The following is a 25,207-nucleotide window of genomic DNA, read 5'->3' on the forward strand; positions in this document are numbered from 1 at the left end:
GACAAAAATAGCTAACAAAGTTTAACCATGACAAGATTTAGTTCAAGTTATCATTCGTATTAGAAGTCATGTGATAGACTACTTCATACGAGCATACATACAAAATGACAGTGTCCTCAAAACATAAACGTGGTTGCAAAAATGTCATTTCAGGATGGAATACAATGCTCGTTACTATTTCAGATTTTTTATTTACTAAAGATAAAAGAACGAAAAAAAAGCAACTGAAAAGATATTTTACATATCGTACAAGAAGAACACACTCCCCCTCAAACCATCCCGTATGGTTTGATTACTCCAAGTTCACCTCGAAGAAAAGCAAACCGAGAAGAATCCAATGGTTTAGTAAAAATGTCTGCCAATTGACGTTCGGTATCGTTGAGCATAACATTTTCTTTTTCAACATGATCTCTAAGAAAATGATATCTTATATCTATGTGCTTAGTTCTAGAATATTGCACCGGGTTTTTAGCAATACATATAGCACTAGCGTTATCACAATCAAGTGGTACACTTTCTAAATTAACCCAATAATCTTTCATTGTAGCTATTATCCATAAAATCTATGAGCAACAGCAACCAGCAACTACAAATTCACTTTCAGCAGTAGATTGTGCAACAGAACTTTGTTTCTTAGAAGACCAAAGTACTAAAGAGTCACCCAAAAATAAGCATGTACCAGATGTACTCTTTCTATCAATTTACAACCTCCAAAATTAGCATTCCGAAAATGCACGCAATGTAATACTAGAGGAAGCAGAAAGCCAAATGCCAAAAGATTGGGTGCCATGTAGATACCTGAAAATCCTTTTGACAACTTGTAGATGTGATGCGCGTGAGGAAGCTTCAAACCTAGCCTTGTTGCAAAAACTAACATAATACCCAACGTGCACCAATAAGGGTATGACCTCTAAAAATATTTTCTCCCCCTGAACATATGTTCCTGCATTACGAATAAGAGGACTTTCGCCACAAAAGTAGAGGTACAAGCATCTTCATAAATTATACTTCTAGCCCGAAATGCACGTGTGAGGGAGGAGAACCAATTTTTATCACCGGTCATGTGACGAGAACAACCGGAATCCACTAGCCATATGTTTCCCTTTCTCAAGAGAAGTGCCCACAGACAACAAACACATGCCGAGATCTCCGTACTGGGGTTAGATAAAAAACTTTTAGGTATCCAGTACTGAGATATACGACGAGTAGGCAAAGCACGAGTTTCCTTATACATTGGAACAGATTGTACGTGTCTCGTGCAAGTTGAAACGGAAGGTGAAACATTCACCCTAGGCACATAACGGGGACCAATAGTTTTATCATGAGTATAATGTGCCTTGAAGGAATTATATCGAGCTTGTTTTCTTTCTTTTTTAATTACTCTAGCTAGTCTAAAACAAAAACCTACACCATGTCCAGGTTTATTACAATAAGTGCAATTGTACCTACTTCCAGGTTTAGCATGTGATATATGACCGACATTTGCAATTGTTGAAGTATCATTAGACATGATGCCGGCAGATTTAAAAATCACATTGATTGGCTTGTCAGATGTTTCAAAAATTCCATTGCCAAGTGACTTAACTATAGTGGGTGGATTAGCCTTAAAATGAGCATGTGCATTAAAACCAAGTCCGGTCTTGTTTTTACTCACTTTATACTTATCTAAGATCATATTCAGATCTTTGTGCCCATTAGAAAATTTCTGTAAAGATGCTTGTAAATAATTAACTTGATGAGACAGGGCAATACAATTGTCACAAGCATCATCCATGATTTTTTTTCCACTTCTACAATTAGCGCACAAAGAAACCTCATTGATATGTAAAGCATGTTTAACATCGGAAACCCTAGCATTTGCATCTTTCAACTTCAATTCAAGAATATGACAATTATTACAAGAAGTTAAATCTGTCAAATCAGAAGTATCCATACTAGCATCATTAATTTGTTTACGTTTATGCACAATAGGTTTCTCATTGTTTTCTAATGCAACTCTAAACTTATCAAGAGTATCATCATGAATAGAACGCAAAGATGTAAACTCAAAATATATAGAATCACAAGACTTGCAGGAATCATAAACTTAAGTTTAGTAATTTCAGAATTCAAGGATGCAATTTTCAAGTCATATTTCTTAATTCTTTTATTAGCATGATCAAGCAAGGAACTTAATTTACTAGCACTTTTAAGTAATTCATCATAAGAAAGTTCTACCTCATTGTTGCTGTCACTGTCGTAGTCGTCGTAGGAGGTATCACTCTTGTTGCTAGCCATAAGACACATCCCACTAATGTCACGCTTGCCTTTGGATGCATCATCTTCATCAGACTCGATATCCACATCACTCAAGCATGGTTCACCATATTCATTGATTACGGAGAAAATACTGTGAGTCACTACTCGAGCAAAGTCACCTCTCTTTTTATTCTTGATGTTGAAGGGGCGCTTCTTCTTCTTGTCCTCCCCATTCTCTTCTTTCGCCATCTTGTATAGAATTTGGGACAATTTTGGCGAAAGTGATTGGGATCACCGCATTCAAAACACCTTAGAGCATTGTTCCCACCTCTCTTCCTTGAACGAACATTTTGCAGGGCACGTGTAAAATAAGAGGTGAGGAGTGCCAACTCTTCTTCTGGGCATTGCTCTAACTGTTCATCAGTTAGTTGAGACAAAAAAGACAGAGCATAGAAATATGAAGTATTACCATTAGAGCGGCTAGGGTTAGAAACAAGTGCAATTGATTTGGAACCGGTTCTCCTACCAAGAATATCTAATTCATGAGTTTTCAGTTTTGAGTATAAGATATCAAGTGTAAGTGTGCTCATGGTTGTAGATTCTCTAATAGATGTAACTTTCATCTCCCATATGGACATATCTAAAGCACTCAAAAGTTGCCTAGAAGCCTCAACATCAGTATAGGTAACACCTAATGCACGTAAGTTGCTGAGAATCTTATTAAAACGTGCAAAGAATTCATACAAAGATTCACCTGTCTTCATCTCAAATTTCATATCCTCCTTTTTGTACGTGTCCTTACGCACCTCCTTAACAGAGTTTGATCCTTCATGATAACTACAAAGTGTATTCCATACCTCATGAGCAGATGCAAGGTGAGCGACACGGTCGAAGTCACTTCGTTGTAGACCTTGGATGATGTAGTTCCTCGCCTTGTAGTTGTTCTCCACATGGACCAAGTTTGTTGGTGTGATCGCATCGTCCGCGGGGAGCTCGTAGGACTTGGCGATTTTCTCCCATATGGCGTAACTTTGTGTCATGATGTATGCCTTCATCTTGGCCTTCCAGAACTGAAAATCAACACCATCGAACACACAAGATTTGATATAATACCTATCCATATCTAGTAAGTCTAATCAATCGGTTAAGATAAATTAGAGAGATCTTGCTCTGATACCAATTGTGAGATCGAGATAGGCAATCAGAGGGGGGTGTGAATGATTGCACGGAAGCAAATTAAAAGTTTTCCCGAAAGTTCAAACCCTAAATCACCTTTCTGTCCGTGATAGTAAAACAGCCGTAACTTTTAATTGGATGAAACAAAAAATACGTATGAGTATGAAAAAGAAAGGTATTGAAATTATCTAACCAACGCAACAAGAATCAGCTCAGGGTAAGTTCCACACAACTCACGCCATGTTTCCACATAAAAAACTAATGGATCAACACACCACTAGCAAAGCACTAAGTCCAAACAAGATACAAGTCATCATATAAGTATCCATATTATCCAAAGTATCCACGTCAATGTTTCACCTAAAACACTTGCCAATTTACACATCACATATGATTTCACAACACTTATTCGGGGCGTCAATACCCATCACGCCCACGCAGATCAATGATCCGTTTAAGGTTGAAATTCTCTACTCTCGTCATGAAAACACTATCCGTGAAGCAGGAAATGTGGATGTCGCAAAACAATACACCCGTGCAAGAGTTCTATCAATTGATTGCGCCCGTGATCTCATGGTGATTGTAGTGAAAAAGAAGAAACTGATGAGCTTCACAAGTGGTGTGCGTTGCCCCGAACCACACCATAGTTTCTTGTATGTGGAGGGAATATTGATCCTATTACCCATGAGTGTTTGATGGTTTCCTGGCCGCCGTACAAGCCAGAGACAATGAACGTCGATCGCATTGGGGTAAATGAGAACTGTAGATGAGATCAGTCAGCCGAATCGAGTAGAGTATGCAATAAATATACTCGAGGTGCAAATGAGTGTTGTGGAAGCATCGTCCGGATGACTGCTTCTGAACAGGAGAGGGGAAGTCATAGGTATTCTACAAGGTGCACATGATAGTTCGCAGGCTTATTTCATCTCATTATTGTGCTTCATGAAACTATCCATAAAATTCAAAGGAAGAAAATGGATGGTGTCTTTTTTAAAATTGATTTTGAAAAGTCATATGATAAATTGAAATATTCTTTCTTGCAACAGGCTCTGTGCATGAAAGGTTTCGCTCCTAAGTGGTGCGAGCGGATTGCTCAGTTTGTGCAAGGGGGAGTGTCGGGATCAGTTTGTGCAAGGGAGAGTGACATTGTTGTTATCCTCATTATAAGGGCTAAGGACGATGGCCAAGTTTGGGATCTCATTCTTCACCTGGTTGAGGGAGGAGTGTCAATTTTACAATATGACGACGATACAATTATTTTCATGGAGCACGACTTAGAGAAAGCCATTAATATGAAACTAATTCTCTGTATTTTTTAACAACTATCGGGACTGAAGATTAATTTTCATAAAAGTGAGCTCTTTTGTTTTGGACAAGCTAAAGAAGAAGAACATCAGTATAAGTGTCTCTTTGGATGTGTCTCTTTGTTAAGAAGTTTTCTATAATGAATAGGGATACCCAAGTATTTAAAAGGCAAAGAATGGAAGGTTGTTGAGGACCGATTTGAAAAAAAATTGGGATGTTGGCAAGGCAAGTTACTCTCTCATATGGAGATCGCTTTGTGCTTATTAATTCTGTTCTCACAAGTATGCCAATGTTTATGTTGTCCTTCCTTGAAATACCTATAGGGGTCCGGAAGCGTCTTAATATTTATAGATCCTGATTTTTTTTGGCAAAGTGATGAGCATAAACAAAAATATCGTTTAACAAAGTGGAATATTATTTGAAGTCGTAAAGAACAAGGGGGGTTGGGTATTGAGCTTTTAGATACTAAAATGTGTGTTTACTCAGCAAATGGCTTTTTAAAATTCTTAATGAGGAGGGTATGTGGCAAGAGTTGCTACATAATAAATATCTTCATTCTAAAACTCTTTCTCAAGTTCAGGCTATGGCGGCTGACTCCCCATTCTGGAAAGGACTAATGCGAGTTAGCACAGCCTTTTTTAACTGAGGTTCGTATTTTTGTTGGAAATGGAATGGGCACTCGGTTTTGGGAAGATACTTGGCTAGGTGATAGGCCTCTTGCCCAGCAATATCCATCTTTATATAATATTGTGCAACGAAAAAGTGTTTTGGTTGCGATTGTCCTGTCATCTGTGTCTCTAAACATTGGCTTTAGACGTACATTGACAAGGAATAAATGGACATCATGGTTACATTTAGTCCACCGTTTAATGATGGTTTGCCTTTCTGCCGATCCAGATTCTTTTACCTGGAAATTAACTACCACTAGGGTATTACGGTTAAATATATGTATAGAGACTTTATGGATGGGCATGCTTTTTTTCCTCACAAGTATTTGTGGAAGATTAAAATACCTTTGAAAATCAAGATTTTTATGTGGTTTCTCTATAGAAAAGTGCTGCTCACCAAAGACAATCTTGTTAAGCCTAATTGGGGTGGGTGTAAACAATTTTTTTTTTTGCGGATTAGAAGAGACTATCCATCCCTTGTTTATAACATGTCCATAGGCTCGTCTTGTGTGGCGAATTGTTCATGTAACTTTTAATTTGCCACCTCCAACCAATGTCACAGATATGTTTGGGATTGGTTGAACGGTGTTGATCAAAAACTAAAAGCTCAAATTCGGATGGGAGTTTCTGCTTTTTATTGTGCTATTTGGAACTGCCGAGATGATATTGTTTTAAACAAGACTAGAGTGGTTAATTTTCTGCAGGTCATCTACAGGGCCACTCACTGAATCCGTTTGTGGTCTTATCTACTCAGTGTGGACCAACAAGAGCTTTTGGATACTGGGTGCAACCGTCATGCGATTACTCAGGATATTTTTAGCCGGGGTGACTGGCGGTCCACTAGTAAAATTCTAGCTACATGATGCATAGGCATTTTTTGTATCATCTATTCCGCTGGCTGATTTTTGTATCAGTCTTGTGTGATCCATAAACTATAATATTGTGGCACTAAACTTCGGAATAAAAAGGATGTGTGCATCGATTGATGCAGAGCCCAGGTTTTTTCCTTTTTCGAAAAAAGGCTTATTTCATCTCCGCTGAGCACCTAGGGGACTACCTCGCGAGATTCGATATTCAGCCTGCACCACCTGTGGTTGAGCCTGCACAACCTCGCCTGAAAAGGTAAATTTCATCTTGTCGTGTCATGTTTGAGTAGGTGGAAAGTGTGGGTCACCGAGTCCTAGTCATTGTAATGTTGATGATAACTCGTGCTTTTGAGTCATGGGTCAGGTTCTTCATGAACTTAGAGCATCTCCAACAGCATACCCATATTTTGGAAAAATATCTAAAAACTGTTAATATGGGTATTTTGGCCAAAAAAAAAAAGCTCCAACAGCATACACATATTTGTTGGATACTCATATTTTTTGGGTAGCTACCCATGTTCTAGCCCCCAATACCCAAATATGGGTATTCCCAGCTACACTACCAAACGACCCAAAGTCAATGCGCGCAGCCAACTGCCACAGAAGAGAACTTTCCGCGCGTCCTCCGCCGCCCGTGAAATCGAGCCGTGGCCGGCAAGATGGAGCAGGCCGGCGACCTTCCCGCCCCACCCGACATGCTTGCTGCATGTGTGCTACTTATTTATTTTTTTGAAAGGTCCAGCAATTGTTGGCTTTCCATATATTAGTAGGTAGAAAGATTTACAAGAGACTGCACTAGGCAGAAAGGAGAAAAAAGAGAAGAAATAAGAGAAAGAAAGGGGGGTTGGAAACTAAGAGAAATCAAGGGGGCTCCCACAGAAGCTTTCTGAGAGCTTTCGCTCCAGCAAACGCCCATGCTTGGGCTTCGTCTTTGATGAAGCAGGAGAGCTGGCCGATTGGAAGAGCCTCGTCTTGGAAAATCCGGGAGTTTCGCTCACGCCAAACGGAGTGACAAACTAGGATGAACAGGGAGCAGATTCCCTTCCTGTGCTCGAGGGGACACACCTCCATAAGGTGCTCGCGGAAGGAATTGATGGAGGCCGCCTCGCGGATGACCACGGCGATGCTGTCGCGGTTGTTCCAGAGAGCCACGGAGCACCAGAGCTGGCTGGAGAAGGGGCACTCGACGAAGAGATGCAGGGAGGTCTTGAGGTTGCGACGGCACAAGGGGCAGAAGTAGCAATTGGGCCATCCTCGGCGTTGCAGCCTGTCGGCGCACCATAGACGATCTTGAAGCATGAGCCAGGCAAAGAACTTGGAGTTCGGCAGGGCCAAAACGCGCCAGACGGCCTGCGGCATGGGAGAGGACAGCCGGCCTAAGAAGTGAAGCATGTAGGCAGACCGGGTCGAGTAGGAGCCATCGGAGGTCATCGTCTAGATGATGGAGTCAGGGATCCCCGCGCGTAGGGAGACCATAGCCGTCACGCGCCAGGCGTGGATGAACTCATGAAGGAGCGACTGGGAGAGGTTATGGCACACGTCGTCGGTCCAGCGATGCTCGGTAATGGCGTTGGCAACCGTGCGATTCTTGCGACGGGAGTGGGCATACAGCAGAGGGAAGACGGCACGAGGCGCACGGCCGTCGAGCCAGCTAGAGCTCCAGAAGCTCGCCGTTCTGCCAACGCCGATGGTGACGCGGGTGGCCGCCGCAAAGAGGTCGCGGTCGATGTCGTCGCAAGGGGTGGGTGTGCCGACCCAGGGTCTGTCGGGCGCACGCCATTCAAACCAGAGCCAACGAACCCTCAGCGCACGCCTGAAGGCGTCTAGGTTTGCCAGGCCGAGCCCACCATGCTCTGGCGGAGAACAGACCTTGGTCCAACTAATCTTGCACTTGCCGCCGGCCTCATCACTGTCGCCGATGCCCCAGAGAAAGGGACGTCTGATTTTGTTGAAGGAGGAGAGGAAGGACTTGGGAAGCTGGAGTGCAGTCATGGCGAAAGTGGGGAGGGCGCTGAGCACGGAGTTGGAGAGCGTCCGGCGCCCGCCGGTGTTGATCCATTTTCCCCGCCAGCCGGCAAGCCGTGCCTGGGCGCGATCAAGGATGTGCTGCAAGTGAACGGCCTTGATCCGCCCAAGGGAAAGGGGGAGGCCGAGATAGCGAAGCGGGAAAGCCTCCTGCGTGTCGGCGAAGGGGAGGAGAACGTCGTCGAGGTCGATGTCGTTGCAGCAGATGGGAGCCATAGTGCACTTGCTGGGGTTGATTCTCAGGCCGGTGGCCAGGCCGAAGTCTTCGAGCAAACTTAGGAGAAAATGCATGTCCGGCCACAGCGGGTTTAAGAAAATGATGGCGTCGTCGGCGTAGAGGCTGGCGTGCATGTGGGCCTCACGAAGAGGCAAGGCGGAGAGGCCGCCAAGCTCCGTAGCCCGAAGGAGGAGGCGCTGCAGCGGGTCGATGGCAAGGATGAAGAGTAGCGGCGACAGGGGGTCCCCCTGCCGAAGACCGCGTCGGTGAAGGATGACGTCGCCGGCCGATCCGTTGACCAACACAGAGGAGGTCGCAGTGGAGACGAGGAGTGCAATCCAATCACGCCATCAAGCCGGGAAGCCGAGACACAGGAGGAGCTCGAGCAGGTATTCCCAGGAGACGGAGTCGAAGGCTTTGGCAAAATCTAGCTTCATCAGCAAGGCGGGCTTCTTTTTGCAGTGAAGGGCGCGGGCAACGTTCCGGACGAACAAGAAATTGTCGTGGATGCATCGGGACTTGAGGAAGGTGCTCTGAATGGGCGAGATGAGGTCTCCCATGAGCGGCGTGAGACAGCGAGCAAGAACCTTGGAGAAGAGCTTGGCGAAGGAATGAATGAGACTAATAGGGCGCAGATCATGAACGGTGTTGACAGTAGCTTTCTTCGGGAGCAAGAGAATGAAGGCCGAGTTGAGGGCTGAAAAGTTTCCACCGGTGAGGTGGTACAGGTGGTTGAAGGCGGCAAGGATGTCGAGCTTGATGATGGGCCAACAGGAGCGGTAGAAAACTCCCGTGAAGCCGTCGGGTCCTGGAGCTTTCTCGGCAGGGGAGTCGACAATGGCATCCCAAATCTCGAACAAGGAGAAGGGGTTGTCAATGCCGAAAGAAGGGAGCGTGGGCAGCTGAAGCTCGTGCCAAGCCAGATCGCGGGCGCGCGGGGCGGGAGTGCCCAAGATGTCGGTGAAGTGTTGATGAAGCGCTTGGGCCTTGTCCTCATGATCCACGTGCATGCCGGAGCTCGAGGTGATTTGGTGGAGGAAGTTCCTGCGGCGTCGAGAATTAATCTTGATGTGGAAGAACCGGGTGTTGGTGTCGCCCTCCCGGAGCCAGACCTGCCGCGAAGCTTGGCGGCGGCGGGCGCGCTCGACGGCCGTGAGCCCAAGCACCCGAGACTTGAGGGCACGCCGCAGCAGGAACTCCATGTCTAAGAGAGGACGCGAGTCCTGTGCGACATCGAGGCGCAGCACGAGCTCGAGCGTGAGGTGAAGCTGGAAGCGGGCATCGCTGAACAGCCCCTTGCTTCAACGGTGAAGGGCGCGAGCAGCGCGGCCCAGCTTGACGCGGAGCCGACAAAGATGGTTGGGGGAGGAGACCTCCTCGGACCAAGCAGAGCAGACGGCGCCGGCGAAGCCCGGGTGCTTCGGCCAGAAATTCTCGAAGCGGAAGCGCGCCTTGCGGGGCGGCAAGCAGAAGCCGGCGAGGAGCAGGGGGCAGTGATCAGAATGCGACGTGGACATAGCCTGAACGGCGCAGGGGGAGAACAAGGCATCCCACTCGGCGTTGCAGAAAATGTGGTCGAGCTTGACCAGCGTGGGCTGCTGCTGCTCGTTGCTCTAGGAGAAGTTGCGATTGGAGCAACGCAGTTCGAAGATCTCAACGCGATTGATGCGGCACAGAACTGGCCCATGAGGCATCGGCAGAGGTTCAAATTGTTTTTGTCACGAGCTTCGTAGATGAGGTTGAAGTCGCCGGCGATCAACCAGGGAATGCCGGCTTGTGGGGAGATATCGGACATCTCCTGCAGGAAGGTCGGCTTGCGAGCGTCGTCGGCAAGGCCGTACACGGTGGAGAGGATGAAGGCGATGCCGGAGTAGACCATGCTAACGACCGCCGTGATGGAGAAGAGGCGGAGCTGAGGGCTAGAAATGCTAATGATGTCGGGGTTCCAGAACAGAGCCACACCTCCGCGAGTGCCCACTGCAGGCAGGTGAAGAAAGGAGTCCCGACGAGGGCCACAGGATGTCGGCTTTGGCAGTCGCCACTAACTCGCAGACCGCAGCTAGGGCATCGGTGATCAGTCCTAACTTGGTTTCCTGGATACACAGGATGTCGGCTTTGGCAGCCGCCACTAACTCGCAGACCGCAGCTCGTCGCGCGGGGTTATTAAGGCTCCGCACATTCCAGCACAAAATAGTGCAAAGATTGTCATTCATGGAGAACCAAAACAAGCTCAGAGGACAGGTGATGACTAACTGAATCAAATAACGAAGAACACATCCATGCATACACGAGGTGGAGACGAGACCTAATCCAGCCCCAAAATAGTCGTCTCCCAGTTTCGATCCACTAAAACCACGCAGAACAAGTGAAGAAACTACTGAAGTGCCGGCTTAAGGCCGGCCGTCGCCTGCTAGAAGTAAAGGAGCATAACATCTAAAACTAGTGCGCCTGAGTGGCGGCTCTGGAGGCGGAGGCCTGGGCAGCGGCGCGGAGGAGAGCGTCGAGATCGATCCTAGTGAGCACAGCGAACCCATCGATGTCCACGTCGGACAGGGGTTCCTTGAAGCGCTGGACGAGGGCGGAGGCGGCGGCGTCAGTGCGCTGGTCGCCTGGCTCGATGACGGCAAGCTCCTTGGCGAGACAGATGGTGGCACGCTGGGCCACTGGCGTGGAGGAGGCCCTCCCGGCCTGACGGGCGCTGCGACGTGGGGTGGGGCGGGCTTCTCCTTGGCGATCGGCGAGGACAGGGGCGATGAAGCGCCGAGGACCGAGGCAGGCGGCTGGGCCGAAGAGGGATTGCAGGATCCCGTCGGTGTCGTCGGAGTCGGTGGCCACGTCCTGGGGCATGGACTCACCGACCGGCAGAGTGAGACTCGGCGAGACGGGCCCGAGCGGCAAGGGGCTGAACGATCCGAGGCCGGGCCGGCCGCCGGCGGGGGAAGGCGAGAACAGCAACGGGGTGGCTGCCACCTTGGTGCAGAAGGCGTCCAACTAAAGCGCCATGGGGTCAAACTCCTGCGTGGACAAGTCGATGTCGGAGAGGCGCTCGGAGGCGATCAACTCGGCCAGAGGATCTTCGCTAGAGGTGGAGCGCTGGCTGGATGCCGTGACGAGGGAAGCGGGCGGGGCGGGTGCCAGTGCGTGCACCGGCAACGGCGCAGGCGCCAGCGGGTCGACGAGGCGCTGGGGCAGGGGGCCGTCGAGCGGGAGCAGCGGTGGCGGCGGCAGGGGCACATCGGATGCCAACAGATGGGGCAGCGATGCGGCCCGGCGGTGGTGGCTGGAGGGCGTACGGCTCCGGTGACGCGAGCCACCAAGCCGGACGGAGCGGCGTCGACGCGTGGTGGCTGGGCGCGGGCGGTGCCGGAGTTCCTGCCGGGGCGGCGCTGGAGGTCGTCGTCGTCGCCGGTGTCATCGCGACGCGGAGCGAGGGTGAAGGCGTCCCGGCAGGAGACGGGGATCCGGCGGCGATCGCCGGTGGGCACGTCCCCGTCATAGAGACCCTCGAACCATGAGTAGAGCTAGATCGCAGGGCAGGGTGCGGCCTCCTCGGAGCTAGAGGAAGGCAAGCCACTCTAACGGCTGGACGGCATGTGAACCTCCCTAACAGTCCAATCCTCGACAAGGTCAATATGGATGATGGTGTTGAAGCGAATACCTTCGGGCGGCGGAGCGATCTAGCGGCGCGGAGGCGAGAAGCCGTGCATTTCCTCCACCCGGCCGGCGCCGCTGCGGAAGACGGTGAAGGCATGGTCGCTGGGGATGCGGTCGAGAGACCGACACCAAACCCAGCAGCTGAAGAGCCGGGTGTCCTCCTTGGCGTAGGTGCGGCTGTAGAGGCGGTCTACGATGACGTCCTTGCCGAACACCTGCTCGGCGCCCTCAATGGACCAAAGGTGCAAGGGCATCTTCTCAATCGCGACGCGGACGTGGAGGTCGTGGCGCTCAATCGAGCCGTGGTCCAGCTCACGCCATGGCTGGAGGATGAACGCGGAGTCGTTGACGACCTCGCACGGTCGCGGTGCGCAGGGAAGTCGAAGTGGATGAAGAACGCCTCGGGGTGATGACGGGTGCCTCTGATCGCCTTGCCGACGAGGATCGGGCTGGCGGAGTGGTGCTTGTCGATGGCCTTGGCGAGCACTCCGTGGTTGCGAAGGACGAACACCTGGTGCTCAACAAAGCGTGAAGCCATGACGACTGAGTGGGTGGAGCCCGAGCGGCGAGGCGCCGGCATGGTGATGGCCCGGCTGAGCATCTCAGCGGAAGGCGGGGGTGCAGGGAAGCGCACAGGCAGGCTGGGGCGGGCTGCAGTGAGCGGCGCAGGAGTAGCGGGGGAGCGGCGAGCGGCGCGGCAGCGAGAGGACTCGGACGCCAGATGGCCCCAAGCCCAGCACTCGATGCAGCGAGGTGGGTCGCGGCAGGCGGCACGGCGGTGATTGGTACTGAGGCAGCGGAAACAGCGTCCCCTGAATCGCCTTAAGAAGGCAGCACGGGCGGGGCTCGGGGATGAGGCGCCATTAGGGCGGCGGGAAGAACCGGGCAGCTTGGGCAACCGCCCATTGAGCGGGGAGGGGCGGCGGCTTCTAGAGGGCACTGAGATCCAGGGATTTCCCTTCTCGGCAGCAGGCAGGGAGGGCAAGGAGCCGACCACCACAGACGACAGGCGCGGTCGCGCCTCGGACCGCCAGACCGAGCGGGGGGAGGATGGAGCAGAGTGCGCCTTCCCGAGGAGCGCAGGCGCGTCGCACGGACCGCCAAGGGCGACTGCATCAGCGTAGGAGCGGGAGGGAGCGTGGAGCGTTGACGAGCTCAAGGCAGCGGCTGCAGATCTGAAGGGCGACGGCGAGGACCTACTGGATCGGACGAGGGAGCGGGCAACTCCTGCAGCAGCGTGCGAGGAACCAGCGGGCCCAGGAGGGGGCGACGCCCGCCGAGGCGCGTGACTCCCAGAGCACATGGAGGAGACCGGACGCGGGGGCAACGGAGGGGGAGGGTGGCTGCCACGGCCGGAGTGGCCAGTGGCGCGGCGGGAGCAGCAAGGCTCACTCTCTCTCTCGCTCGTACCACTTAGCCGACGTTCTAGTCCGTGTGTGCTACTTATGAACTTGTTGTTGCTTTCTGCTTGATGTTTAGCCTGTTTCGCCCTTTCGTTCGCGCAGCGGACAGATACGAGGATCGGACGGCCGTCATGGCCCAATACCCCTTTTTGCTGACATCCTACGGCTACCAAATTTAATTACTACAGTAGTTTAATTTAATTTCATCTTGTGTCGTTTAACTGTGGTTGTTTATGATTACCGCTTGCCACCAAACCTCATTTACTCCTTACTTACGTGCAGTCAACTTATCCAATCTGTTCTAAATTAAATCTTCAAAGATATTGGTCAAAGGAAATACACAATGAACAAGGCTCTGTTGAATGTAGGCCCGAGAACGGTTCACAGTGGGAACAAGTTATAATGGTATAAATGGTTTAGGTATTAATGGGCTGAAACTCCAAAGAGTTTAGTTTGGTTTTGGTTACAGTGGGAACAAGTTATAATGGTTTGGTTTGGGTCTGAAACTCCAGATTGCAGTTTGCAGTACTGATTCAGATTATTGTGGACTGAAACCAGCTGCACGTAATTTGTTTTTTTTCCTTATATTACTTTTCTTGTGACATGGAGTTGCATTGTTTCGGTGACACGGTGCTTGTAGTTGTAGAGATCCGGTTTGTTCACTACCTGAAGATTCGGATGCCACGGCCGGGACTAACGGACACAACAGCAGTCCGTAGTTATCCAGTTTGTTTTCGTAGTGCTTGCAGTTCTTAGTCTTGTATAGGTGTAAACCATTTAAGCCAAATGGTTTTCAAACCACAGTTGTGCCGCTGGTTTAGTTTGGTGCGGGTGCAAATATCAGTGGGTTCAATTTTGGTTAGGTTGGCTGAAATACGGTGGGTTTAGTTGGAGTTGGGTTCGAAAGTTAAAATGTGCGGGTTTGGATCAGGTCTGGTTCAGTTATTGACCCAGCCAGGCCTAGTTGAATGCATGCACTTCTCTCACTCAAATGGAGTACCGGAATACTTACTGAGCAAACTGATTTAAGAAAGACGGCGGGGAAGGCATCACTATGTACAAAAATAGCACAGGGAATGAGCAACATATCATGAGTGTCAAGTGCAACCGAGAGTTCACCAGCAAACTATGTATCCATCTGTCCTTCCAGCCATCCGATGAAGAGGGACAATCCCCTCGAAATCACAGCCTCACACTTGGTTGCATTAGACGGTGGTGTCGTCGCGCCACAGGCTCTCTGAAGTTCTTTTGCAGCTGGTTCTACTCTGTAAGGGCATACACGACGACAGTTCTGCTCGGTGTGTACACCGAGAAAGATCGCGGCCTGTTGTCATGTGGATCTTCCTGCAAGGCATCGGCAAATAGGAAGTCTTTCAGATTTGTGAGCAATTGAGTAAGAGAAGTGCAGTGATGCTTGTCAGCTTGTGCCCAGACTTACAGTTGTGAAGTACTCGACGTCATGATCAAGCCTACTGAATCCACCAAAGAGAACGTCGTCAGAGTCTAAGGCCACCTGATAAGTAATAGCAGAAACCATGATAAACAAACAAAATCAAGTTGCTTGTCCAAATGGGACTGCTCCAAAATTGCTATTATTATTATTATTATTATTATTATTATTATTATTATGACTAGAATAGATTCAGAAAATAGTTCCAGTATTAGAGCAAGCCCAACCGAGGAAGAAGAAAAAAAACAAGCCCTTATTAAAAAAAAGATTAACCGAGTAGAGGTGTGGACTGTTCAGAACCTTTCTACAGTTCTACTCCCTCCGTTCCTAAATATAAGATGTTCTAACTTTATAGAAAAATCTATCAATATCTATAACTTCAAATTAGTTTTATTAATTCAGTCATGATATATATCTTCGTAGTATACTTATTTGATATAATAGATGTTAGTATATTTTTCCATAAACTTGGTCAAACTTGAAGAAGTTTGACTTAGGACAAAGCTAGAACATCTTATATTTAGGAAAGGATGTCGTATCAACTACATCATCATCTCATATTAGGAAAGGATGTCGTATCAACTACATCATCTAGAGCAACATGTTCTTTCTTTTTTCTAATATTCTTTATTGATGATCAATCAAGCAAAGTACATGAACAACAGATTCTAACCAATAGGAAATATGTAGAACCCCCATTACCACTAGGGAAAAAGCAGTGTATACCTTGTACTTCCCAGGCTTGGAACAACCAACACGGTAGTCAAAAAAGCTATTGCTCCAGTGGAAGTTGAAAACAAATACCAAATCTCCTCTCTCGAAGATGATCACCTTATCTTCCTCATGTTTCCGTGAAACATACTGGTGCTCAGATGTCATGAACTGCATTTACATTGTAAGTGCTGGAATATGTATCAATATACAAAAGCTTAAGCGAACAGTTTTAATAGGTGAAAACCAGTTCCAGCAGTTTTCATTTAATTATTGGTATTAATTCTTTATATTTACGTGTTGAAACATAAAGTCATAAACAGTTCAGCCGTTTGGAGAGCTTGAAGTTAAACTGCAACATATTATGCACTAAAGAAAAACAGTGACATACTCCATATTTTTCTTCAAGATGCTGCATTGCCTGATCAAACTCTTGCATACCATGATATCTGAGAAAATCCGCATCTCCCTGAAAAAAAATGGTGATATCTTAATGAACAGCAATTCTAAAAGGTATTTATATCAACTTCTTGAAAACAACAAAAGCAATGTTGGTCTTTCCTAACCACTTTATGATTTACCAATAAATAAATGGCCAATACAAACCTGATGAGAGGATATAATAGCACAGCTAAAACTTACAAGGTCGAATCTACGGCGGCACTTATCATAACTATTGTTGTTTCCAGGGAGGACCGAGCCGTTTGGAAGAGTTTGGGGACCTCTTGGAAAATCTATCCATTCTGCCATGCAAAATAGAAGTTAACTTCATCTTCAGCGGAAACAGATTACAAAATGCATATGATTTTAAAAAACAGTGGTACAAACAACTGTAAAACACGACTACACAGAATGCAATTAGCCAATAGTACTGTAAAGACTGACCAGGATGCCCAAACTCATTTCCCATGAAGTTAAGATAGCCTTCGCCCCCTAAACCCATGGTGACAAGCCTAATCATTTTATGTAATGCTATGCCACGATCAATGCGAGGTGTTGAAGGTCTGTCCAAAGCCATGAAATCATACATATCCTGCAAAAGGAAAGGTTGGGATGTTCATGCCATTCTGTTCCAGATCAATAATTACAACACAGAATAAGTATCAACTTTCCTGAAATAAAACCGCATAGGTACAAAAATAACTACAGTTGTGATAAAGTACAAGATGGGGTACTTATGTTCACTTTGGAGTAACAGCTTCCATTTCAATATTTCCTCTGTCACTAGTTACAATGATGACATCCATAACACCATGATCAAGTACCGAGGAGTGTGTGGAACTGTGGATGACTCTGAATCGTGAAAAAAATTCCCAGGACTATTGTTAAGCTTATCTTCTAAAAGTGTATCAAACCAAGGCTCGACCAGGAATCAACCCACCAAGAAACACTACTTTGGACATCGGTCAAAGGAATTTAGCCTACCTTTGTCCAGCTCTCTTGGGTACTAAATCTATTTCAGGCACTATGGTAAAAATGTACCAAATGATTATAAGTCGGTACATTTATAAATTCGAGTAAATGGTTGCATTTTAGTCTGTCAAAAAAATTTGCTCGAGAAAATTCAGACGGGAGCTACACATAATTTTGGATGGTCTAGGAAAGGAATCAACAAACGGATGTCGACATAAATAATTAAATAATCTATACAAAAACATTAACTGCCAAAGTTAGCAAGTCACCACACTATGTTTCAGCAACTCTTACTCAAGTAACAGTCGGAGATATAGGATAGTAATTAGTGAAGCAACTAATCTTTATCACAGGAGATGAGGAGAAGACAAGCAAATGAAGCAATCTGACGAAACAATGTCAGTTATGTACTTTTGGTCCAAAAATAACAACTAGTACCTTATCCATCAACCAGAATGCAATAGTCTTGTCACCAACTAGTGCTTGATCATGACTTTCTGCGTAAGTGACGCACTTCTCTGACCATCTTCTATTTGTTAGAGTGTGCACAATATCTCCCATTTTCCAAGATTCATCACTTTGCCTGTGTTAAAGAAATGTTCAATTTTGACAGCAGCATATTTGGAAACTACCAAGAGTGTACTGAGTACCAACAGTCGACAGCTTAAGAGTGCGTGCCTAAAGAAGTCACGCAAAAAATATGACCCAAAGAGCAGAACACAGTTTTGCCAAGGAGCAGCAGGAACACAAGACACAACTATACTAAAAGAGGGTGAAAATCTCTGGTATTCACCTAGTCGGTTGAATAATTTGAACTAAGTAAATTATTGCGTTTGTATCAAAATAGCATTTAAAATTTAAACAGCACTGTAGCAGCAAATAGCACTATAGCAGGATAAAGGTCATGGCAGCTGCATAGTAGTTATTGCATATATGTTATCTACAGTCAGCCATGACAACCAGTATAAAAATTTAAGCTTTAGTCAATAGCCAGTTGCTGCATATCTGAATCGTCATGATGTTTTTTGTTGAACACTTGAACCTCTCACCTGCCTTTTGAACAATTATATTATAATTAAATATGCTAAGTGGCCTTCTATACTCCTTTTATAAACCTACTGAAATTTCATTCCATGTGTATGTGAACTGCTCTCGTGTTCAACCTGATACCAGGAAAATTGTCTAGACACTCACATACAATTTTTTTTACCATTTAGCAACTGTTATCAAGATCATTGTGCGCATGTAACACAAATATTCCTGCACTTACTTCAGGAGTTCGATCCATTTATCTGCTACAGCCATATGTAGGCGATAGTCAAAACCAACACCACCATCTTGAACAGGAAGGCAAAATGTAGGCATTCCGCTGACCTGAACAATTTCATAGTTATACAAATTAAAAGTTTTGAGCTGTTAATACTTAATAGTTAATACTGGAGGAAGTGGTGCTTCCTATTTGCTTGGGAGTGGAAACCTCCAAAATTACTGGTTCGTGATTCGTGAATATTTACACTAACAAAGTACAGTGAGATTCCATAGAAGTGCAGTAATTTAAGTTACGCCATTCTGCTACTGAAATTGCATGTAACACACAAACATATTTTAGTATCGCTGGGTATATTCTCCCATTTCCATAGCATTTATGGAATGAAATGAGAGATCCAAACCTGTTCACCACTAATATAAAGAGTAACAACCAAATCTCCGATGAGAGACAAATGTAAGCACTTACATCTTCACCAATAGCTACAGCATCAGGATATAGTCCGTGAATCATATCGTTTACCAGCATTAAGTAAACTACCGCATCAACATCCGTAGCAAATCCAAAATACTCGCCATAGTTCCCAGTAAAAGACACCTGGAACAAGGGACGGCAAATTTAGAAGGAAAAAATAATAATAACTCCCATGATATCATCAGGTAAAATTGAACAAGCAATAGTGGCAAACTCTATTCCCCTTCTTTTGGGCTTAATTTCCGCTTGGAAGCGATGATATTACTAGTTTGGAAGCCTAAACGAATTCAGTGTTCGGCTTATGGGAGAAGCTGGGCGAGGGGCAGTTTCTGGGAGAAGCTGAAATTAAGCCCGAAAGAAAGGGGCCTAAGACTCCATAGGATAACTCATGATCATGATGCATGTCATGATGCATCACAATTGTTTCAGTACCTTGTAATTCATGTTACTGGAATCACTTGATAAGTTACCTGTAATCCATGGTGAGTATACATCATGGAGGTCACCCCATCAAATCGGAATCCATCGAATTTATATTCTTCAAGCCACCATCTTGCATTTGACAGTAAAAATCTTAAAACCTGCATAAGGTTAGAATGTCGATATCTGTAAGGACAGATCAACAGGATCAGTTAACCCATATATGGTGACAGAATTCACTGTTACATACTTCCCAACTCCCATAGTTGAATAGACGAGAATCCCACATCCAATGATGGCCCCGAGGACCACCATGGAAATAATGTGTATCAGTGCCATCGAATCCATTCAGACCGTCCAGGGTATTATTTGATGAATGACTGCAGGATACACAAAATCATTGATAAAGCCATGCAACTGAAAAGAATCACCAAACCAATCCGAAGGAAAAACAGGTTAAAATTATCAGGTCTACAAATAAATAAATATGACATCAAGTGGCTAAATAAAATGGATGGCCTGATGCGTACTAATTTGTTTAGAACTCATTGGTGTGGATGTTGACACATCCATATAACTTTGGTCTTACCAAAGACAAGCTGATCCCTCCCTTCCTCAGGTCTCAGGAGAAATATAATACTCAACTAGCATGGACGATGTGTATACCATATAATTACAATACATGGGAAAACAAGGACAGGGTGATGTTCAACTAGGAAGTAACATACTAACAAAACTGGCAAATGGGGCCTGGGCCACTTGTAAGTGAGGTATTGCTGACATTTTTTGACTTGTAAATTCTTTGCAATGTCACGAGTACATGAACAGTTAATTAATACTATCGATAACATCTGAAGTTTTGAACTCATTCGTCCACATCCATGCCATCAGATATTGTCACCAGTATAATTCAAAATTCCATGGAACTATCAGTTTACCGGAGGTATCAAATACATTTAACGTCCAGCTGAATTAATATATCTGAGAAAAAAAGTCATCCAACACAACTATATAGAATAGCACAAATAGAGTCACTAATAGAACCCGGGCATTAGAATACCAGACAAATGTAAGAAAAATTAATTAAATTGTACTAATTACCTGTGAACAATATCCATAAGCACAAGTAAACCAAGCTCATGTGCTCTATCTATCAAAGATTTTAGGTCCTCTGGAGTTCCGAAACGGCTGCTTGGTGCAAAAAAATTAGTAACATGGTACCTGCAACAGCCAACCATAAGAAAATCATCATATTCATACCAAGTAATAGACACTAAGCATTGTCGTACCATTTGTCTACTAAAAGAAATTTATCCAAATATTTTATGTGCATGCCATGAAGCATTAGGATGTAGAAGCTCCAAATGGATGAACACACGCATATGCATACCCAAAGCTTGCATAATATGAGTGCTCCTGGATTGCCATTATCTGTACTGCATTGTATCCAAGCCTTTTAATTCTTGGTAGCACCTCATCCCTAAAATTAGCATATGTGTTTATCTTCGGTTCCTGTGCAAGATCATCAAACTAAGATATTCAGTTGTGCCTTCAAGTACTGTAATGATAGTACATAGTAGTGATGCTTCAAGTTACCAAGAAGTAGGTTACAAATAAATGAAATAATAAACCCTAGCCTTTTGAGGTAAACAGTGGTGGAGATCCCTGTTAGGAGTAACTACATCTTGGATCAGTGGAAGTTTTCAATGTTCCAACTCCAGAGTACAAACTTCTAGAAAGAACATATCCATGTCAGCCAATATTTAGGGGTTGCCACATCAGCTTTTTGATGTTGTGGAGGACAGAACAGGAGAGAGAAGGAACCTGTATCTTAAACAAGAAATGGCCTTGCTGCTATACCGAGAAATGGCTTATTGGCTATGCTTCAATACGATATTTCTTACTTCCTAAATGAAAAACACTAATCATCTTAAACTAGTAACATGGGTACATTATATCAGGCTATTACCAGAATGATAGCATTCATGTATAACTATGGTCTGGCAAACAATATTTAGGTTTGACTTAAACATGCAATGCCGCTGCCTCTAAGTGCAATGGAAATCAACCAAAAAACGAGAAAAGGATCAAATGAAGAAGGAGCACATGACAATCTATATAAGAACAAAGTTTGCATTTGCAAATTTGAAGACATTCTAGAAATCTTCGAGTTTGTCACGTGAACACAATGTGTAATGCATTACAGAATAGAAAAGAAGTACAGAAATTACAGAATAAAACATCAGAACAGAAACATGTGAATTAACTTATGGACATACCGGGCTACTCATTCCAATATGTGATTCATATATCCGCAGTGACTTTGGTTGTTTAGGTTGAGGATGTTGGAATACATACTTCTCCTGCATTTGCATGTAAAGTAACCTTAGTACACAAAAGTTCAAAGTGGAATACCCTGGCCAACAGAGAACATATCACAGACATGGAGCTATAAGAGGCTTCAGTATCACAAGCCTACACACATCACCATCTTTGGTTGCCATTTATAAGGTGAAAGTAATGCATATTTCACCCCCAAGTATCAAAATATTGGCTTGACTCACATGTCCGTGAGACATTCAGTGGGTATTAAGAATATGCAACACTTGAAATTTCATTGAATAATGTAAGGTAGATAGATAAGTACCTCTTCCGGTGGATCATAATATATGCCATTGTATGGTATTTCACCTGGAGCCTGCACAGAGAACTTGATCCAAGCAGAAATTGAATCCTTCACACCAGATGGCGTATCCATCCGTATCTAGAAGAGAGGGATTCTTAGCAGGCTGACTTCGAAAATGCTAAAATCCTCAATTCAATAGTTGGTCAACCTACCTTTACACGTGAGCCATGAGGAATAGCTGGAGACCCATCAGCATTGTTAGGGAGGAAAATCTCCCAAACACCATACTCATTCTGAAAAAAAAAACATATATGCATCACTAGGAGCAAAATTCACTGATCATATGGAAATGTTTTCATGCGCTATAAAGCAGAACTGCCCATGTCATGTATAATTAAACAGTGGATGGAAAAGCAAAGAAAGGGCAAAGGTTCTACCAATAACTGGGACCATACAATTATACACATTCAAAAATAAATCCAAAAGGATATCAACAGTTATGAAGCAAAGGTGGAAGACTGCTAGCTATAGACATACTCTGGTCATAGTATCTGCATTTGGATTCCAATTGTTGAAGTCACCTACTAATGCTGCAGACTGTAACAGGATGCAAGAGTCAGTTCATAAATCTTAATGGAACTCTCAGTAACTTCAGTAAGCTGTTTCATATGTCAGCAAACTACTTGGGGAATTTAACCATTGACGAGTACTTGGAATGTGTCTGTGAAGACTGAAAAAACGTACATGTGCTCCAGGAGCCCATTCTCGGTAAGTAATACCTTCAGCACTGGAAAGAACAGAAAGAGAAGAATTACATACTTTCTTATAAGATGTGCAATTAAATTAGTGGAGGTGTTTCGTAATAGCGAGGCTTTGAGTTTACCTGCGGATAAATCCAAGCTTTTCATAACCACGAGAAAATCCATCCAAACCACCTTCATATTGGTCAATAGCAGCACGAATTCTCTTGTATTCGCTGTATCTGTTGAAACCACCATTGCATACCAAAAATCATCCAAAGTCATAGCAGTGTGTTTTCCCAGCAAAAGCACCAAAGATTAGAAACGAGGTTGCCCAACTGGTAGATTTTTCTCAAGGGAATCGGTCTACAGCCAACCGACCACATTTTCATCAGTTTTCCACTCTGTACTTGTAATGATCAGAGCCAGTGATTTGTATTGCAATTATGAGTAAATTTCTACATCTACTTCCCAGCATGTTCTCAGACCATGAGGGAAACTCTATGAAACAGTGGTCCATAGTCTTCGATGTTCCCAAATTTGCATGATTAAAGGACGTAATTCAAAATGAATGAAAGTAGCGGATAGGCATTACCGGTAGTCAAGATGGCTCCGAAATCCTTCCAGCATTGGGTCGATCTGGTATATTTTCTGCCCATCTCCTGGTGGTTGGATAACTCGTGGTTTCTCCTCCACGACTAATTCCTTGACTCCTTCAGTTACGCTGTCGGTGATTGTTTCCACGATACCCTGAGTTGGTTCTGAAGATTCAAGTTTGTCTTCAGCGTCAACTGATGTGCTTGCCTCGGCCGTTTGCTCGCTGATGTCTTCAGGTATCTACAGAATCATTATCATAACGATTGTACACCAGACTAACAAAATGGGAGTGGGGAGGGGGGAGTGGGGGTTCAGTGGCCCAGAACTAGCACAGAGCCACCAAAGCTAACAAAATGCACAAAGCATTGCACAATGCTGATACATAAAGTTCGAAACCTGATGCCTCGTGACTTGGTAACTTAATCACAGCGATTAGGATGTTTTCAGTCACAAGTGCGTGTACCTGTGATTCTTCAGGCTGCGCTGGAGTGGTCGAGACAGGTTCGGCGGAGGAGAGCAAGTCGTCGCTTCCACCGCCAGGCACCAGCACCTTCCCCGGAGCGCCCGCACAGCTCAGAACGGCGCCTGCAAATGCAAAGATGGCTCCAACGGTGAGAAGCAATGCCACAACCTGCGCTACAAGCAACAACAGAAAAAGGGGGAACAAAATATCTGCATGGAATTTGGAAAGGAGAAAATGATCATAGCAACAGTGAAGCATTTTTTGTCCCTGGAAAATTGTTTTTACAGGTTTGCACGATTCAGGAAGCGTGATCGCATCCCCCAACTCCTTCTCTTTCGATCGAAATCGCCGCGGACCGAAAAAGGTGAGACGCGCGCAGAGACGACAGCGGCTAAAAATAGATGGCGAGATTTGAGGAGAGAGTGAGTGAGTGAGCGAGCGAGGCGTACGAGAGGAGGAGTCCTTCTTCCTGAGGAGCAGCGACGGCAAGTCCACCCCGGCCCGCGCTGATCGCGCCGTCGACGAGAGCCCTCCGCCGCCGCTGCCGGCCAGCACGACCCCGAGCGTGGCGCCGGACACCGCGAACGACGCCATCCCCGCGCCCAGATCTCAAACCCACGCCGCCCGAAATGCGGAGCCGACCGAGTGAGGTGGTGGCCGCCGAGGCAGAGGGATGGAGGAGTGGCGAGATATTAATTGAGAAGAAGTGAGGAGGAGGAGGAGGAGGAGGAGGAGAAGGGGGGAGCAACGTGTGCGGCGGAGGTGGAAGCTGGCGGGGGCAGTGGGGCACAGTGCAGTGCATGGGGATTGGGAAGGAAGATAGACGCCAAGCGAGGCAGGGGACCCACGGGAAGAGCGTGTGTGGCGTCGTCTTCCTCGTGCGCGGGTTCAGAGGTGGCAGCAGCGGCGGTGAGCTGACGTAGCGTGGGGGACGAGATCGCCAACCAACGGCGGGGAGCGCGTTAACCTGACCCATCCGTCACGTACGGGTACGGCTTCTAGTACGCTCGATTATTGTGCTCCGAAATATTCGAAATCTGTACCTTCTGGAGAAATTTCTTTTTCCCGTTTGGGGCTTGGAAAAATGGGAGAACTTCTTTGAAATTTCAGGAAATTTTGAAGTAAGTAGACCCGGTGGCGGACCAGCCAAGTGATTGATCGACCGAATAATTTTTTAAATTATTTTTGTTAGTAATTTTTAATAAAAAAAAATAGAAAGGCAGTGCCTTGTCTCAACTAATATTAAAACGGTTTTATGTATCCAAGTTGCCTGATTTTCAACCGTTGGATATGATTTGTGTTTTAAGATTTGAAATGGATGGTGGAAAAAAAGAGTAACATGAGAACTATATACTAATTCAACAGTTCTGATTCGTCAACTTAGAGCCTGTTTGGTTATGCTTGAATGAGGTTTTTGATTTTTGGCTTCTGGTTTTGGACTTGATATTATTAAATTATGCTATAAGCAAAAAGCCAAAACCAAAAATCAAAATT

General features: G+C 45.7%; 2 protein-coding genes across 4 annotated transcripts; both read right to left on the minus strand.

Annotated features, from left to right (window-relative positions):
- Window positions 1–584: 584 nt before the first annotated feature.
- Window positions 585–14,406, minus strand: LOC104581355. Of its 2 annotated transcripts, none has more exons than XM_024455785.1 (2): window positions 12,154–14,406; window positions 585–3,308 (listed from the first exon to the last, which is right to left on the minus strand). In XM_024455785.1, exons 1-2 carry the CDS (start codon window positions 12,244–12,246, stop codon window positions 2,400–2,402), a joined length of 1,002 nt encoding a protein of 333 aa, XP_024311553.1. In that variant the 5' UTR covers window positions 12,247–14,406; the 3' UTR covers window positions 585–2,399. Both variants share the same exon structure in this region; 1 of them encodes a protein (XP_024311553.1).
- A 140-nt stretch (window positions 14,407–14,546) lies between these two features.
- LOC100831694 (1,4-alpha-glucan-branching enzyme 2, chloroplastic/amyloplastic) lies at window positions 14,547–24,446 on the minus strand. Of its 2 annotated transcripts, XM_003579633.4 has the most exons (22): window positions 24,163–24,438; window positions 23,714–23,835; window positions 23,249–23,490; window positions 22,797–22,895; window positions 22,658–22,700; window positions 22,451–22,510; window positions 22,126–22,206; window positions 21,935–22,051; window positions 21,567–21,650; window positions 20,678–20,799; window positions 20,389–20,508; window positions 19,538–19,667; window positions 19,338–19,448; window positions 18,862–18,990; window positions 18,397–18,500; window positions 17,565–17,709; window positions 16,599–16,746; window positions 16,356–16,456; window positions 16,105–16,182; window positions 15,729–15,884; window positions 14,991–15,065; window positions 14,547–14,896 (listed from the first exon to the last, which is right to left on the minus strand). In XM_003579633.4, the coding sequence occupies exons 1-22, from the start codon at window positions 24,305–24,307 to the stop codon at window positions 14,813–14,815; spliced, it is 2,496 nt and encodes an 831-aa protein (XP_003579681.1). In that variant the 5' UTR covers window positions 24,308–24,438; the 3' UTR covers window positions 14,547–14,812. The 2 variants fall into 2 exon arrangements, with proteins under 2 accessions (XP_003579681.1, XP_024311552.1); XM_024455784.1 differs by lacking the exons at window positions 14,547–14,896; window positions 14,991–15,065 and having other exon boundaries at window positions 15,741–15,904; window positions 24,163–24,446.
- Between the last annotated feature and the right edge of the window lie 761 nt (window positions 24,447–25,207).

This window comes from Brachypodium distachyon, chromosome 5 (genome assembly GCF_000005505.3).
Source record: "Brachypodium distachyon strain Bd21 chromosome 5, Brachypodium_distachyon_v3.0, whole genome shotgun sequence".
NCBI lineage: Eukaryota > Viridiplantae > Streptophyta > Magnoliopsida > Poales > Poaceae > Brachypodium > Brachypodium distachyon.